The sequence below is a fragment of the Mesoplodon mirus genome (assembly GCF_964341445.2).
Source record: "Mesoplodon mirus genome assembly, chromosome: 17".
Classification (NCBI taxonomy): domain Eukaryota; kingdom Metazoa; phylum Chordata; class Mammalia; order Artiodactyla; family Ziphiidae; genus Mesoplodon; species Mesoplodon mirus.
The window spans coordinates 75,011,302-75,028,981 of NC_138993.1; the positions used below are offsets into that span (position 1 = coordinate 75,011,302).

The following is a 17,680-nucleotide window of genomic DNA, read 5'->3' on the forward strand; positions in this document are numbered from 1 at the left end:
TGTGCTGTGGTTCTGAGGGTCACCAAGTCATGGCCCCAGATGACAGGCCATGGGGTAGAGTCACTCCCTGGTACCCACTCCTACAGAAGGGACGTTACGCTTTCTCGCATCTCGTCAGCTATGACTTGTTGTTCCACTGCTGGGAAGTTTATCATTTGGATCTTTGCAAAACCTAACTTGGAGTGCACAATTCTGAATCTGAGTGAAGAATGTGGCTGTCTTATTTATCTGTGCCAGTTCTGTGGGATCGTTTCCTGTTCTTCTCATTGTTCTGAATCTGTAATAGCTACAGTCATGTATTTTTCCCTTTGGAAACTAAAATGAAGTATCTTTCTTTGCAAAAGAATGAACTTTACTTCTTCACCTTTCCAACTCATGGGAGGATTTTGTTTGCTAAGAACATTGAGGGTTTGCAAGAGCAGTATTACTATTCCATATAAAGAAAACTAAGTGTATTCCTTTAAGAGGCTGATTTTAAAATGATTAAGGAAAAAAAATGAGAAGGAGATACTGACTCTGAATGGTTAGGAGAAAATCTGTCATGACGATGGCTGTCACAATCCGTTTGTGAGATACCTGTTTGCGGGAACAAATGCTCTTTAATATCTCTTACAGTTTTAATTCCGTTTCCCATCTGTCCCTGCTGTTGCACTGGCCTCTGCCTTTCATCTCTCTGCCCCTCCTTCACCCCATTCACAGTCTGGTTCCATTTCTACCCACATCCTTCCTCCTTATCTGGATCAGCTGCCATAGTTCCAGTAAATACTGTCTAATTCAATTTATTCTCTGCATCCTCCCCCGTCCCATTGGTGCGCTTTTAGCGTTATCGGTTGTGACAGCATGGGCTGATACTGTTAGAAATGTCTAATGTTCCAAGATGGGATTTTCATTATTTGGTGCACTGCGTTCTTCTAACTAGGCGGTGGAAAACCTTGAATTCTCACTCTGCATCATCCAGCTTCAAATCGGAGTACTTATCACACTGTCACATGAGGACACATGTGGAAGAAGACAGGCCAGGTAGCGAGCATGCTGATTACATGGAAAATCACTGGTCACATGTTCTAACTGTGCTGTCACCACCGGCGTACACTGTACCCCTGGTCACAGCAATTAACCTCAGCTCACTGCCTCAGCTTCCTGGGTTAGAAAACAAGACAGCAAGGAGTTCTGATCAAGCCTCTGATGCAGATGAGATCTCCGGTGCACGACAAGCCAGCTGGCATTCAAGGAAAGCAACTGATTATAAAATGAGCCAGCAGAGAAAGAAGCACTGCAGGGAGAGCTCAAGGTGTCCAGGAAAGATGCTCACCATGGAAAAAAATGTATAGGTCTATGTTTCCAAGTCCCTGAAGAGTAAAACAAAAGCTTTTGACTTTGCCCTTCATATATCGTCACCCATGGCCCTTTCTCCTTTCTTTCAAATCCATCCTTTGAGAAAAAGCAGCTCATATTTATTCTTCTGAGTTCTTAATTTCCTCTACTGAGCCCACTGAAGTTGTTTCCTCCCCTACCGATCTGGACACATCCCTGCGGTGATTGCAACTGCCCTCGGTGCTCTACCCAGCTGTCACTTTTCTGCTCTCGTGCATTTCCTCATCTCCCTGTGACATTCAGTGACTTTGATCACACTCTCCTATAAAAAGACTCACCTGCTCTGATCTTCCCATAGTTTTTCTCCCTTCTTTTAGTTTCCTTTGGATGCACCACTTACATATCCAGAAGCCAGAATGTTGGTTGTTCCCAAGGCTTTGTCTTTGAGCATCTTCTTTCTACACACTGTCCCTGGTCATCTTCCCCTCTTCCTAGTGTCCTTAGCACCTACCTGACCCCAGGGCTACTCTTGCAGCTTAGATATCTTTCAAGACCTTCTGCATTGTACCTGCAATTTCATTACGTGTCTTGTGTCTTTGACTTGTATGTCAGACAAGTTGAAATATCGTGTCCAGTATGGACCTTCATGTTGTGCTTTCATACTCTCTCTGTATTCTCTTTACCTTTACACCCAGAAATCTGAGTATCTGAACATCACTTTTCTTCTCCTGAATCCCTCACATCGAAATGTCACCAAATCTTACAGATTCTTTCCTTGACATCTTTCTAATAAGTACACTTATCTCACCAGCTGCGCTATTACTGCCTTGGTTAAAACCCCAGTCTTTCTATTTTGGAACAGCCTTGGAAACTGGTCTTCTTAACTCCAGACTTAGCCCTCCCTCTGCATTTTTCAGAGACTCCCAGACTCATCAGTCTGCAAATGACCTTGTATGTTTCTCCTGCTTAACAAAGTTCATTCAAAATGCTATTCCTTCACCAACCCTTTCAGAATCGTTCCATTATTGGGGTGACAGTGATCCCGATTTGCCCGGGACAGTCCCACATTAAGCCTGTGGTCGGAGTTGGGGGAAAGGATTTGGTAGAGGTTACAACACCGTTTTGGCTTAAACTGGTTTATTTCTCTTTGCTAGAACAACTTTCATTATTTGCCTGCTTAACTTTTTTGCTTCCATCAAGTCTTGGATCTCTTTGGAAGCTTACCATAGTGACAGAAATTGAGATTAGATGCAATTCTTGGAGCTTAGGGAACCCCAGGGTACAACCATGGGATGGGTCATGTCATAGCATAATGATAAAATTATCTGTGATAGCAGCACAGAGTACCCCTGATACAGGATTGATAATGGAGAAAAGGAAAAGCTGAATCGTTACAAAACAATATTACCTTGAGAGGGACAGTTAAGGAAGGTTAAGATAAGGTTCAGATTGACCTGAGATGTTAATGTAGTTTTGCTTCTTCACAAGCTTTTATTGATATAATCAAATGTAATCAGGCAGTAGTAATTAGTATCCCATGCAATAACTTGTGCATTTCAGGTAAATGGTTTGTTTCTTATGTCCTAAATTAAACAAAAAATTACTAAATTCCTTTCAAAATAGTAAATCTAAGCAGGGCATGTATTAATTTTTTCAAGTATGAAAATAAAACTGAACTTCTTTTCAAAAAGAGAGGATTGGCCCGTTAGCCACTACAAAATAATAGATTTCTTATGGGCTGTAGTCATCTTTTATTTTTTTTTTTGTTGCGGTATGCGGGCCTCTCACTGTTGTGTCCTCTCCCGTTGCGGAGCACAGGCTCCGGACGCGCAGGCTCCGCGGCCATGGCTCACGGGTCTAGCCGCTCCGTGGCATGTGGGATCTTCCCTTACTGGGGCACGAACCTGTGTTCCTTGCATCGGCAGGCAGACTCTCAACCACTGTGCCACCAGGGAAGCACTGGGCTGTAGTCATCTTGTTTGGATTTTTTTTTCCAGAAGCATCTTAAGAAATTTGACCAAGAAGTGATGGAATTTACATTCTATTGTCTTACCAAAAATAGATCTGTGGGGTTTTTTTCCCTGAACATGTCAGAAAAATCTAAAAATCACATCTTAATTGGTATCATATTTGATTCAAAATAAACTTTTAAAATAATGGGGTACGAGTCATAATATTCCCCTCATATCTTCACAACAGTCACAAGAAATAGATTGTTTCCACATAATATGTTGTAATGTGCATGAGTCTGAAATGAGTGACAGTTAATCTCTGTTTTAATTTGTGTCTTTCATCTTTGAGCCCTATTTTTTTATCACTCAATTTTAATTACATGTTTAAATAATTCTCTAAAAGATGCATACCACTTCAGTAAACATGCAATATTATAAAAGTTAAAATAATATAGCCTTAGAGTAGGGCAACCATTAAGTTTTTCTGCTACTTCAGCATGCAAAATTGAACACTGACATCTGAGAAATAGTGTTTTCCAGATATTACTCACGTGTCAGTTTCCATAATCCTAAAAATAGGAATAGAGTGACAGTTTTAGCTGGTTGTTTAGAAACCTCCAATGTGTCTATTAGGGAAATCTGTTAGTTCTTCTGAAATGGCTTCTGATGATTAGGAAGCTGAGGTGTGGCTTTGGTGTTTCTCATTCATGTTTCTACTAAAATGGGTTTGCTTTGAACTGAGTGTTTGAAACAAGCTACACTATTCAAATATTGCATTTGGCTTTATTTTGTTTGGTTTTTCCCTGCCTCCTTATTGTAAAGAAAAACACTCCTAAATGCGTGGCAGGTGATCCATGTACCAGAAAGCTGAGTAATAATGAAATGACAGGTCCCTTTCATTAAGTGCTTCCAGCAAGCTAAATACTGTTTTATATGCTGTATGTGTTTTGACTCATGCTCATGACAACTGGTGAAATGAACTGTCAGCCCCTTTTGCAGATGAAGAAACTGAGGCAGAGGATGTTACCTGCCCCCACTGGCACAAATAGTAAGTGCAAGACACAGCACTAGAACTCCAGAGCATTTCTGCTCTGGAGTTAATCCAGGCTCGGAGAACAAGGGATGCAGGGAGGTAGGTGTGGTGTGCTCTAGGAGGACATGACAGCCGATGGGCACCATGCTGGGCTGTGCCACGCAGACAGGTCTTATAAACATTACCCATAGCTTTGTTCCTTTGGGATACATATTATTAACTGAGTGACGGAGGATACAGAGATACAGACAGTCAGGCTAAGTAGCTTTCCCAGAGTCACCCTGGGGAGGTCGGCCACAGACCAGGCACAGCCAGGAGGATCACTCCAGCCATTTTTTTTTTTTTTTTTTTTTTTTTTTGCCGTACGCGGGCCTCTCACTGTTGTGGCCTCTCCCGTTGCGGAGCACAGGCTCTGGACATGTAGGCTCAGCGGCCATGGCTCACAGGCCCAGCCGCTCCACGGCATGTGGGATCTTCCTGGACCTGGGCACGAACCCATGTCCCCTGCATCGGCAGCCGGGCTCTCAACCACTGTGCCACCAGGGAAGCCCTCACTCCAGCCTTTTTGCTCGAACCCACTGCTCTCTCTCCATGTTTGTGGCAAGGACTCAATCAAAAGATAAAAATTGCTCAGAAGTGTGGCTGGCTCATAGCAAACACTTGCTGAGGGACAGATGTCATCTCCTCAGCAGCAGCAGAATCATCTTCATCAGCATCATTAATATCACTATGACTGTTATTATTACTTTCACTTGGAATGAGGTGGATTATTTCCCTTTAGTAAACACCTATTATGTCCAGGAACCAACGTTAGGAACAGGGGATGCAGAAATGCAGAGATATATGCTACCATGGAGATTACACCACCACAAAAGCTCAGGTTGAAATATATACTGGATAGAGGTATAAGCAGGTGAGCTGAAGTGAGTCTTCTCTGCATAAATCACCCACCTCATTGAAGCCAGGCTATAAGTCTTCACTCAATTTTAGTTTATTTCTCCTTATTAACATTAATGGTCATGAAACAATCATTTGGAGCATCCTTTAAAAAATAAGTTGAAGGGAAGTTGCAAAAATAGTACAGAGAGGTCTCAGATACCCTTCATCCAGATTCCCCTAACATTAAAAATGTACACAGCTGTGGTGTATTCATCCAAACTAAGAAGTTAACATTGGTACACTACTATTAAGTAAACTACAGGCTTTACTCAGAATTTTCCAGTTTTCCTGCTAAATCCTTTTTCTATTCCAGGACAATGCATTGCTTTTAGGAGCAACTATTTTAATGAGGAAAATCATAGGGAACAAAAAGTATGTCTTTACACCTCATTTCAATTCAATGCAGGTACTTGACAATACTTTGGGCAGTCTATGCTGATGATTTATACTAAAACAGAAATCCACTGAAAGCCTGCCTGCCAGGGCTAAGGCATCCTATCACATTTTGGGATATAATAAGAGGAAAATTATTCAAGACTCTAGCTGGAAATAAGACTGCATGCCAAGAGAAACAATTATGGATGCTTTGAGTGAGAATTCAAATTGGAAGAGGAGCTTCAAAGAGGAACACGGTGAAAAATATAAGATAAAATTAAATTTTTACCCCCTGCAGCTGAGAAGCAGTGTACATTCTGTTTGAAAAAGGCTCTTTTCCCCCCTAGGAGTGGATCTGACATCATTGCGGCAGATGAAGCTTCAGAGACCAATGAGTATGCTAACAGACGTCAAACACTTCTTGTCATGTGGAGGAAATGTTAATGAGAAAAATAATGATGGTGTAACACTGGTAAGTTACCACGCTTCACTAGGAGATGCTGCTTAAGTTGAGAACATACGCTGATTTCTAAAACATAGAATTATACACAATTAACTTCTAAATAATATTTTTTATTTTTCTGATTATAAAAGTAATACATATTTATTGCAGAAATTTTGCAAAACAAACATGCAAAGAGGAAAATGTAAATCACTTATACCACCACCCAACGTTTATCTGTTGATATATTCTCTTTAAGCCTTCCTTCTATGCATGTTTTTCCTACAAATTTAGAGTATTTTTTATCCATTATTTTGTCAATGTGATTTCTGAGATGGAACTTACAGGAGAATGTTTTCATTTTAATTTTAAGCAAAAGAAACTGAGTAACTCTGATGAATGAATTTCTAAATTCAAGCAAACTCCTGTCATTATTTATTTATTTATTTATTTGCTATCAGGCACAGCTGCAGAAAATTAAACATACAAGAATTAAATTTGGATTAATTTTAATGTAAACACAATGTCTAATCATCAAAATAAGAACGTTTGGTCCTATTGACCCATATCAGTTACCTGGGCTGGGCATGCTGGTGTTAAAATTAATGATTGTGGAAATAAATAAACGTATTAAGTTTCAGGAAAGTAAATTAGGGCAGCAGAAGGGATTATGAGCTTGAAGCATGGGGTGCATAGAAGTGGTTGGAACCAACTTTAGAAAGTGGCCCAGTTTCTACCATGGGGAAAATATGGTGTGAGGTTGAGCACAGTAGATGAGGAGAGCAACATAACCAAATGGATATGAGTTGTGTGACACCTGATAGCTTTATAGACTTATTAAGCGCAAAGTAAGTGCCTTGAGACTTCTCGATAGAATTATCTTCCTAGATACTGATGTTGGCCTTTGGGATGTAAATTTCAGAAGACTATGAAAAATGGAACTCTAAGCTGTAGGAAAAGAAAACAAAGCATGTTTAGAGTTTATTGAAAAATAACACATTCAAATGTAAAAACATTCCAACTAGTTTATTGAGGAACTATTTACTGACCGTGATCTGTGAACAAAATCATAGTGAACAAAACCACAAAAGTCCTTTTGTCATGGGCTCACATTTCATTGGGGGAAGATGGGTAATATACAATATAAATGAGCTAAATATATAGCATATTACTAATAATAAATGCAAATGAGAAACAGTAAAACAAGACGGGGCATGCTGGGTAAACGGTTGACATTTTGCATAGGTAGACAGGTAAGGTGTCACTCTCAAGAAGAGTTCCGAGTGATGGCCTGAAAGAAGTCTGCGCACACTGTAGGTGCGAAGGAGGAGCATTCCAGGCTAAACAGTGTAAGTGCAAAGGCCCTGAGGCAGGGCCAGGTATGGTGTGATTGATAAACAGCACGGAGGCTAGTGTGGATGAGCAGAGAAAACCGGAGGATGGGGGTAACCAGGACCAGATCACACAGCGTCTTGTGGGCCTATGCGAGGACTGTGGCAGTTACGCTGTGTGAGATGGGAATAGATTGAAGAGTTCTGAAGAGAGGATCCTACTCCTGTTCTAAAAGGACCCCTCATTCTGACTGCTGTGATAAGGATGGACTGTCAAAGGATGAGGGTGAAGCTGAGAGTTCAGTTCGAGGGCTTTTGCTTTAATCTAACAAGCGATGATGCAACTCAGACCAAGATGGTAGATGCTGGAGTGATGAGAAGTGGCTCATTTTGGTCTGCATTGAAAGAAGGTCCATTGGGATTTCCTGACCGGAATGTGACGAGAGAGGAAGAAAAGACTTCAGAATGACTCTGGTATTTCTAGTTTGAACAACTGGAATGATGGAGTTGACACCGAATGACATAGAGAAGGCTCAGGACCGGGCTCAGAGCAGGGAAGATCAGGATGGATTCTGGAAATGTGAAGTTAAAAGTGCCTCTTAGCCGACGTCATGGAGATGCTGAGTCCGTGGTTGGATATTGGAGTCTGGAATTTGGGCGATGCATGGACTGGAGAAGCAGTTTGGAGATCTTTAGCATGTACATGCTATTGAGGCCCTTGACCCTGGATGAAGTCACTGATTTGATACAGAAGGAAAGAGGATTGGGGACTGAGCCATGGAGAACCGGAAAAGAGGAAGATACAGAAATGAGATGGGAAGAGGAACTCCCAAGGTGGGAGGAAAACCAAGAGTATGAGATGTCCCGGGAGCCCAGTAAAGAAAGCGTGAGGAGGAGGAGGAGGGTTGATTAACTATCAAGTAAACACTGCTGAGAGGTCAGGTAGATGGAGGTGGAGACTCAGCTGCCAGACTTGGTAACTTGGAGGCCTCGGTCTTCTCATCGGGACAGCTTTGGTGGGACAGTGAGGTCAAAATCCAGACGAGAGTGGGCTATTTAATTAACGGCTCATTTAAGGCAGGAACTACGTTAATGAACACATCTAACGCATACTAAAAACCCAGTGGAGTCTGTGTTTCTTTGTTTGGCAGAAGATATTACAACTTCATGTTGTTTTTTGGGAAATCACAGCTAAATAAAAACAGCACATGGGCTTCAATCCCCACTCAATAAAAGGACCTACATACCTCAGAAGATAAGCTATTAAAAGAATCAATACACAGCAATAAATTGCTATAATTTTCAACCATCTGCAATTTTGACATTCCTGGTCACTTTTTTTATTGAACAGAGAACACAGTGTGGCATATAACTATTCTGTAATAACTAAATCTTGTTTTATTATTATTTATTATTATTATTTATTTTTGCAGTACACTGGCCTCTCACCTTTGTGGCCTCTCCCGTTGCGGAGCACAGGCTCCGGACGTGCAGGCTCAGCGGGCATGGCTCACGGGCCCAGCTGCTCCGCGGCATGTGGGATCTTCCCGGACCGGGGCACGAGCCCGTGTCCCCTGCATCGGCAGGCAGACTCTCAACCACTGTGCCACCAGGGAAGCCCTTGTTTTATTATTGAGGTTGTGATCATCTTTGAGCTTTATATGAAGAAAGTCACGGTGAAGAGAAGTCCTTCCCTGCGGATCACAGCATTTGGCAAATGGCAGATTCTTTGATTCTTTTGTCTGAGTTGGTTGGTCGATTATGTTAATAGCTGCCACTCCTGGAGTTGTCTTTCTGTAAAGGGCATGTGGATGGTGTGTTGCTGACTATTGTTGCTGATAATGATAAGAAGCCAGTCTTGGCTGCAGACGGATTTCCACCTCCTGAGTTGGAATGTCAGTTGTGGTTCAAAATTAGGCATAATGCCCCACACTGTTACACTGTACGTGCAAACGAGGTGAAACTGGGGCTTCCCTGGTGGCGCAGTGGTTGAGAGTCCGCCTGCCGATGCAGGGGACGCGGGTTCGTGCCCGGTCCGGGAAGATCCCACATGCCGCGGAGCGGCTGGGCCCATGGGCCATGGCCGCTGAACCTGTGCGTCCAGAGTCTGTGCTCCGCAACGGGAGAGGCCACAGCAGTGAGAGGCCTGCACACCGGAAAAAAAAAAAAAAAAGAGGTGAAACTGTCAAAGGAGGATCAACTCCTAGTAAGATGGTTTTTATGTTGCTTTTTCTTCCTTTTTTAGAACATGCGATAAAAAAACAAACATAAAGTAGCTCTTTTTAAAAATTTTTATTAAAAAATGTTTTGGAGTATAGTTGATTTACAGTGTTGTATTAGTTTCAGGTGTACAGCACAGTGATTCTGTTATCCATATATATATTATTTTTCAGATCCTTTTCTGCTCTAGGTTATTGCAAGATATTGAGTATACTTCCCTGTGCTACACGGGAGAACTTTGTTGTTTGTCTGTTTTATATAGAGTAGTGTGTATATGTTAATCCCAAACTCCTAATTTATCCCTCCCACCACCAAGATAGCTCTTTTAAAAAGATCTCTTAGTTTATATTAATATTCTTCTTAAAAGAAAACAAAAGCTTCAGAAAAGGATACAGTTCCCCCCAAAAAAGCCACGTTACAGAGCATATGAAAAGGAGTTCCTGAGTTCAGGTACATAAATACTCTTTGAAAGCACTGATAACTAGTATATATGTTATCAAGAAGCTAGTTCTTTCCTGTTTTGTCACAGAATTTGATATATCACATCTGGCCTTGAGCCATATTTACTTGGTTTGTTGGAAAATAATTAATTATCCATGAAGTGCAAAATATCAAGCAATTTTATTTTTGTTTCCTTTTTTTTTTATTTCGGTAGCACTTCTGGAAGAAGACTTAGCCAGTGTCATCAGTTTTCTGGTCACATCTAGGGAATAAAGCTTTTGTGGTTACTTTCTGTCACCGTACATAGCCTCGATTTAGAGATTAGAGTGTCTGGACATATATAATAATGAAAACTTCCAACTTGCATGAAGTCAGGCCTCACTGATTTTTTATTAGGATGATTTTAAAATCTTCTGTTGTGATGAAGTGGAATGACTCAAAGTTAGGTGTTTGGCTTTTGTTCTGAGATGACCTAGGATTAAATGTGCCGGCCACCCTAGATGTCACTGGTAGCTCCTGTGGTGGATAGCTTTGCTGCTAAGCAAGCCAAGACAGTTTTCCTTTAAGTCTTTGCCTCATAAGCAGCTGAGGAGATGACCGGGTGAGAGAGGGGCTATGTTCTAAATGGTGGAACTGAAGTTTTGCTGCATGGAAACAAATCTTTTCATAAAGGGGTCGATCCTATGAGCTTCGCCTCATTAGTATGCAAGGTAGCAATAAGCCACGCTTCACACACACAGCCATGCCAACCTCGCTAGTGTGCCAGGGAAAACAAGCAAGTGTGTAAACTGTGCACGTGTTCTAGAGACGAACATTATAATACCGAATTGGTATGTGAGGCAGGGGAGGTTTACAGGAAGAGCATTTGCATGTTTAAACAAATAAATTGTGGAGTGAATGCAAGGTTTGTTAGGCGCATTCACACTGCAGCGTTATCCTTGTAGCCCGGCCAACTTGGATGTCCACTCGCCTTTGCTATTTCAAAATGTGAGTGCTGGGCATGCAGCGCAACGTGGCTTCAGCCCATGGTGGCCCTGCTTCCCTGGGTCAGTTACCTCAGTGATCTAATCCACAACTTCTCCAGCTGCAAAATTGGGATGATGACTGTCCCATAGGTTGTTCTGAAAAGAAGAAATAATTTAGAACTTTTATGCAGGATGTTTGTGAAACCACTTTAATGTCCTGTTCTGTGTTGTAACTGGGTAGGTGATTTCCAGCTTGTGATAACTTTCCATGAGGACTGTGCTTCCAAAAAGCTGTTGCTAATTCTCTACGGGAACAACCACTGCCTCTGTGGTTCTCATAGCAGGAGAGGAGTATTCTAAGATGTCATGTGATCAACACTTACACATTTTGGCACCGATACCTTCCAGCCATGGTCAGGACAAAGCAGGACTATAAATTCCATTTCAGAAAATAGACACTTTTAAGTTAAAAATTTTTAACTTGAAGTCGAACTTCCATGATGAGAAACGGTACCCACCCATAGGTCTAGTGACTTAATGATACAGAACGTGATTGCCAGTTGAATTAAAGTAATGGCTCTAAACTCCTGATATGTTACTAGGATGATTTTTAAATATTCTGTTATCTCTTGCGATGAAGTGGAGTGACTCAAAGTTGGTGCCATTTTTTAGATTGCACACATATGCCATATGAAAAATGATAGTAATGAACTTATATACAAAACAGAAATAGACCCATAGACATAGAAAACAAACTTATGATTACCAAAAGGAGAAAGAGGGGGAGGGATAAATTAGGAGTTTTGGATTAACGTATAAACACTGCTATATATAAAATAGACAAACAACAAGGACCTACTGTATAGCACAGGGAACTATATTCAGTATTTTGTAATAACCTATAAGGGAAAAGGATCTGAAAAAGAATATATATATATATATAATAAAACTGAATCACTTCTGTATACCTGAAACTAACACGACATTGTATATCAACCATACTTTTAAAAAAAGTTAGGTGTTTGGCTTTTATCCTGAGATGACCGAGGATTAAATGTGCCTGCTGCCCTAGATGGCACGGGTAGCTCCAGCTTTGTATTGCTTTGCTGCTAAGTTAGCCAAGACGGTTTTCCTTTTAGTCTTTACCTCGTGAGCAGCTCAGGGGATGACTTGGGTGAGAGTTGGGCTAAGTTCTGAATGGTGGAACCGGAGTTTTGCTACATGGAAAACAAATCTACTCACGAAGGGGTTGATTCTACGAACTTTGCATCATTAGTATGAGGCGCTAACCAACTAGTGGACCCATTCTTCATGCAGGCTTATGCTACAAGTGAACATCTGAAATCCAGATGTTAGTGCATATAGCAGGGTAACTTGCCAGTCACTGACTGATTATTCAAATAATATGAAATAAATTTAGAAGCAGGAGAAAGATGAGTTCTTTAGGAAAATACGTAAAATCATATTTCTCTAAAATATCTGTGGATATATCATTCTAGGGATGGTTTGCTGGAATGTTAACGAGATGAATTCTGTGTGTAACCAAGTGTGACAATCTCTTAATGTTTATACCTTAAGTTAGATTGAATTATTTGTTGTTCTAATGTAGTTGAAATTACATACAAAACATAAATATATAAATGTCACTGTAGATTGAAGAGCATAATTAAGTCCAAAGATAGAAAAGCAAACTTTTTTCTGAATTTTATCAAAATTTATATTGAATAAGCCCTTTTGACTTTACTGTAATCTTGTCTTTGTAATAAAAATGACAAGGAGTCGAGCTACAAGATTCCATGCTACAAAACCTAAAAGTTGTTGTTTTTACTACTTTTAAATTAGTTCTTCTTTTTCCTTTCCTTATAGATTCCTCTTCTTAATTATTATGATTACAAATTCCACCATGTAGTTACTTAATAACCTAGTTTAAATTGAGGAGGATGATAATTTTCTTACAAATAAAGCCTGTTGCCAAGAAACAGGAATTCCCCCATAGGAAAATTTGAAACATTCCTCCAAACCCTGATCTCATCGTGGTAGTTCCTGAGGCTTCATTTCTAAGCTTCAGTTTGCATTGAGAAACTCAACTGGGAGAATATTAAAATATATTAGCTACATAATCATTTTAGAGCTTGTTGGCATTAATTCATCCTTTCTAGTGCTCCTGTCCCTTTTACATGTATGTAACCATGGCAGTGATCACATTTCCTGTGGTCATTTATATCTTTGAGTCCCCCTCCTGTAACACCAAATACAGGGCTGGAATTTTAGAGCTAGTCAGTACATGTGTGACTTTGGGGCAAGAAGTGGTAAATCACTGAGATATTATATTTTGTATTTACAAGTATTCAGATTATAGTAGAAAGGGGCACTGGAGAGGGAAATAGGAATTACATGGAAAAGTGCACATTGTCAGGGTCAGAAGGAAAATAATAAATAATTAACCCATAACCTTTTTTTCAAAGAATGATGACATCCACTCGTACCAAATAAAATTACATATGTGTTCTTTTTAAAAGGTCTCTGTGTTTTAGACCCAATACTTTATTAAATGGGTGTCTTTCAACCACTGAATAAACTACGTTGCTGTCCCTGATTTTTTAAGTTAAATGACAAAATATCTCTTCGTTGCAGTTGCATATGGCATGTGCAAGTGGCTACAGGGAAGTGGTATGTCTTCTTCTGGAACATGGCGGGGATCTCAATGTAGCAGATAATCAGTACTGGACCCCACTCCACTTGGCAGCAAAGTATGGCCAGGTAAAATAATGTTCTGGGTTATTTTTAAAGAATTATTTTATGATCAATGCATCATTTCATATTTTGTTTTGTTTTGTTTTCAGATTATGTACTAACATTATGTAACTTGACTTTTAATGGAATCGTCTTACTAAACAAATATGTTTGTGGTTGAAAGAAAACATTTACTTTTAGAAGGACACATTCATAACCTACATTCCTCAGAACTCTGCGTGTTATAGTCAGAATCATTGGAGAAATAATCAAAACTTATAAACATTCTTTATAGAATGGACTTAATACTATTTTCTTAATATTATATAGTTCTTATCAGCATACAGTTTCATGAGTCTAGGGTAATTGTGTTTGTTTTCTACAGTTAGTAGATATAAAGCAAAATTACATTTTATATTTTATTTATCTCTATAAATTATATTTCATTTTAATGTATGAAGGATGGGTAGCAGAGTTCTTTCTCTGAATTGATGCTTGGCTGTAGCTAATATATCTTGAGTTACTATTGCACAAACTAATTTCTCACTAGATACTAATATACCATGAAGAAGAAGCAAACTTTAACTTCTAAATAATTTATATGGGTGAATGTGATCCAGCAGTGTTCATAATAATTTATCAATATTACAACTGATTTACAAAAAATACATAATATGTTATGTTAAAGAAAGCCTTAGTGGTAATAGTAGAAAATATAACTCAGATTACATATATATGGAGATTTAAGCTAAACTTGTTGATGTCCAAACATTAGCTTGTGGTAACAATCTCACTCACAGAATTTATAGTAAGTTAAATCCCTTAGATACTAACCAGTGTGCAAAATATCTGTCATACAATTTGAGTCATGCAACTGTTGAATAAATTGAAAACATTTGCATCTCAACCATCGTAGGAAAAGCATATTGCTTGGGAAGGTCTTCCAAACTAATAAGAACATTGTTTGTTTTGATGACATTTCCTGTAGGAAATAGATTCATTCATTCAGTAAATATTTTTATCAGGCTACTAATAACTCCAAATCTGTGCTTCTAGCAAGTGAGTGTGTGCATAAGTGAATGGTTGGGTTAATGAGATATGGCTGGATGTAGCTGAAATTATTGGCCTCAGGAGTCCAGGTTTCCCAGGTCTCACTAGGATCACAGGAGTATCGGGGCATCAAAAGTATACCATCAGGACATTAGTAATACTTGCTAGCACAGCAGCATCCCGGGATACACTGGGTGAGAAGTTTTGTCATTTGTAAAAAATAGAGAAGTGAACATATTAGCAAGTACTCTTTCCTTGAACACAACTTATTGGCCTGTACTGATGAGGTAGTAATCAGTAAATTATCAAAATGTGCCCATTGTAGTCCGAGATTGCTTCTGGAAGGAGCTAAATCTGAAAGTGCTAAAGTGTAGCAGAACATTACCAAACTTGAATGAATCATTTTAACCAATTTTTCACTTTGACTGGTTGGGCTTTTAGATTTTGGACCAGGTATCATTGCAAAGAGGAGCTAATTGTTTCCCTTTAACCACTTTCATAAGAGAATCAACTCAGGGGAAATAGGACTAGATTTAACAAAATGTTTTTAAAAACATGCCTTGGACTAAATATATCACTTTCTGTTACCAGACATTTAAATGTTTTTTTTCAGGACTCAGTGTATGGTTTTTGTTTTATTTAACTGCAGCTTAAATGAAATATTTGGTATGAGTTGATACATTTTATTTGCTGTTGTATTTTTCAGTTCTGTGATTTCCATTTGGTTCTGTCTTATAACTTCTATGTCTTTGATGAGGTGTTCTATTTTATCCTTTGTTTCAAGAGAATTTGTAATTGCTTCTTAAAGCATTCTTATGATGGCTGCTTTAAAATCATCATCAAATAATTCCAGCATGATTCATCCTGCTTTTGGTGTCGGTTAATTGTCTTAGTCAAATTATGATTTTCTGATTTTGGTATGACCATGATAAGTGATTTTTAATTGCTTCTTGGACATTTTGGCTATTTTGCTAGGAGAATCTTGGTCCTATATATATATTCTATTTTAGCAGGCAGTCACCCTGCTTAGGTTTAGCATTCAGGTTCCAGTCTACCTGAGTGGGAGGTGGATCCAATGACAGTTTAATTTTCAGGCCCTTCCAGGTATTATTTTGGTATGATTGGTTTATCTGGTGCCCCTGGAGTTCCTACTGGTTTCTTCTGGTGTCCCAAAAGGGGTAGAAGGGGTTTCCTCAGGCCAGACTGCCCCATGTCTCTGGGTGGGGTAGGAGAATCTCCACGGGGACAAAAGACTTTCAGGGCTGGAGGCCTCTGGAGTATGCAACCCCAACTTGCAGGTGCCATCCCCTCCCCAGCCACCCTTGTCTCTCTTTGGGGAGGGGCATCTCAGTCTCAGTGGAAAAAGAGTGCCTGCTCTGACACTTAGTGTTAACAGGGTCATGGTGCTGTATTCACCTGATATTGTCAGGGAGACATGGTTTAAAAGGGGGCGGGATGCCTCTACCTGGGCCCCCTTCTGTCACTGGGTTGGACTGGGAAACACTGGGTCCAGGGTTGCCTTCTTCTGTTGGGTGTAAGGACATAGGCTACCCTGCCCGTCCATGATTTCTCCCTTCTATGGGTCCTGAGTCACCTTCCTCCTTGGATCTTTCAGAGTTCTTCTTGGGTTGCTTGTTATTTCCATGGTTTATTATAATTAGCAGAGAGGACCAGTAAGAAATCAATCTAAGTGGGTGGGTTTTAAAACAACTGCTTCTGTTTACAAAAAATACTTATTTATGAAAGACCTGTAAAACTTGATGTAAGACACATAAGCCCAATACAACTGCTGCTTCCTTCATAAAGCTTCCTGGAACTTTTGTCACACAAAAGTCATAAGATAGAAGAATCACTGATGGATAAGGTAGAGGATGAGAGGATATCGGTATTCCACCCTATTACCTGTCACATTCCAAAAATTTCCCAAACTTTGGGTTTTCTGAAACTATGTTTACAGCCTAGAGAAACATAGTCATGAACTTATATGGGAAATATGATTCAAAAGCTGCATTTACTTTGTAAAATGCAGAGTAATTAAGGTGAATGTTTTTATTACCGTATTCCCAGTGTACCAGCTACATTCCCAACGCTTACCATTTATTAATGATTAATGGTAAATTAATGAAGAAACACTTTCCAATTGCTGCATTTTTTTTTTCAAAATCAGCTGCACAATATCTGACCCCAACTTTTAAAAAACATAATTTTAAGGGGGTTCCTATTTTGTCTTCTATTTCCCAGAAACTCCTCCCACATACACATACACACCATAGGTCATTCTGCACATCTCGGGGATTCAACCAGCTTTGCTCTGAGGATTTCCATGGCCTGGCACTGGCTCTAGCACCAGCCACCCCTCACTGTCTGTAGGAGCCTAACCAGCCTTGCTGATTCTTCCTCCCTAGAACCTGGCCCCAGGTTCTTCAATCACTGAGAACCAACAACTTCTGTTAAAAGAGGATTTTTACATAGCTTGGAAGATTGGTGAGAACGATGAAGGCAAATGCATCAGACCATCTGTGCCCATGTGTCCAGGTCAATTGATCCAGCTGCTAGATTCACAGAGACAGATGTCCAACAAACAGTTTTCCAGAAATGGCCATTGATAGTGTACAGATAAGGCAGATTTAAGAAACAATCTCACCTTTACCCTCTGCTTCTCTAGAAAATGACTCACCATTAATTGAGTAGTTTCTAAATCCTTCAACATTTTGGTGCCAAGGAGAGGGTCTGAAGATCATATATCTTTTCCATTTTGCTCCATTAAACCTACTCAAATGGGGTCTCCACCAGAACGTAAGCTCCAACACAGCAGAGACTTTACCTGTGTTGCCCAGCATGCTTTCTTGGTGTCCAGCAGAGCAGCTGAAGGGCTTGAATGGACA

The 17,680-nt window shown here is 39.9% G+C and overlaps 1 protein-coding gene across 1 annotated transcript in view; it reads left to right on the forward strand.

Annotated features, from left to right (window-relative positions):
• MYO16 (myosin XVI) overlaps positions 1-17,680 on the forward strand; it is a gene marked incomplete at both ends in the record, with an annotated part of 418,949 nt that overhangs the window by 100,870 nt on the left and 300,399 nt on the right. Inside the window, 2 exons of the mRNA XM_082602366.1 lie at positions 5,961-6,085; positions 13,647-13,772. Of these exons, the coding sequence (XP_082458492.1) occupies positions 5,961-6,085; positions 13,647-13,772 (251 nt within the window). The remainder of the gene's footprint in view (positions 1-5,960; positions 6,086-13,646; positions 13,773-17,680) is intronic.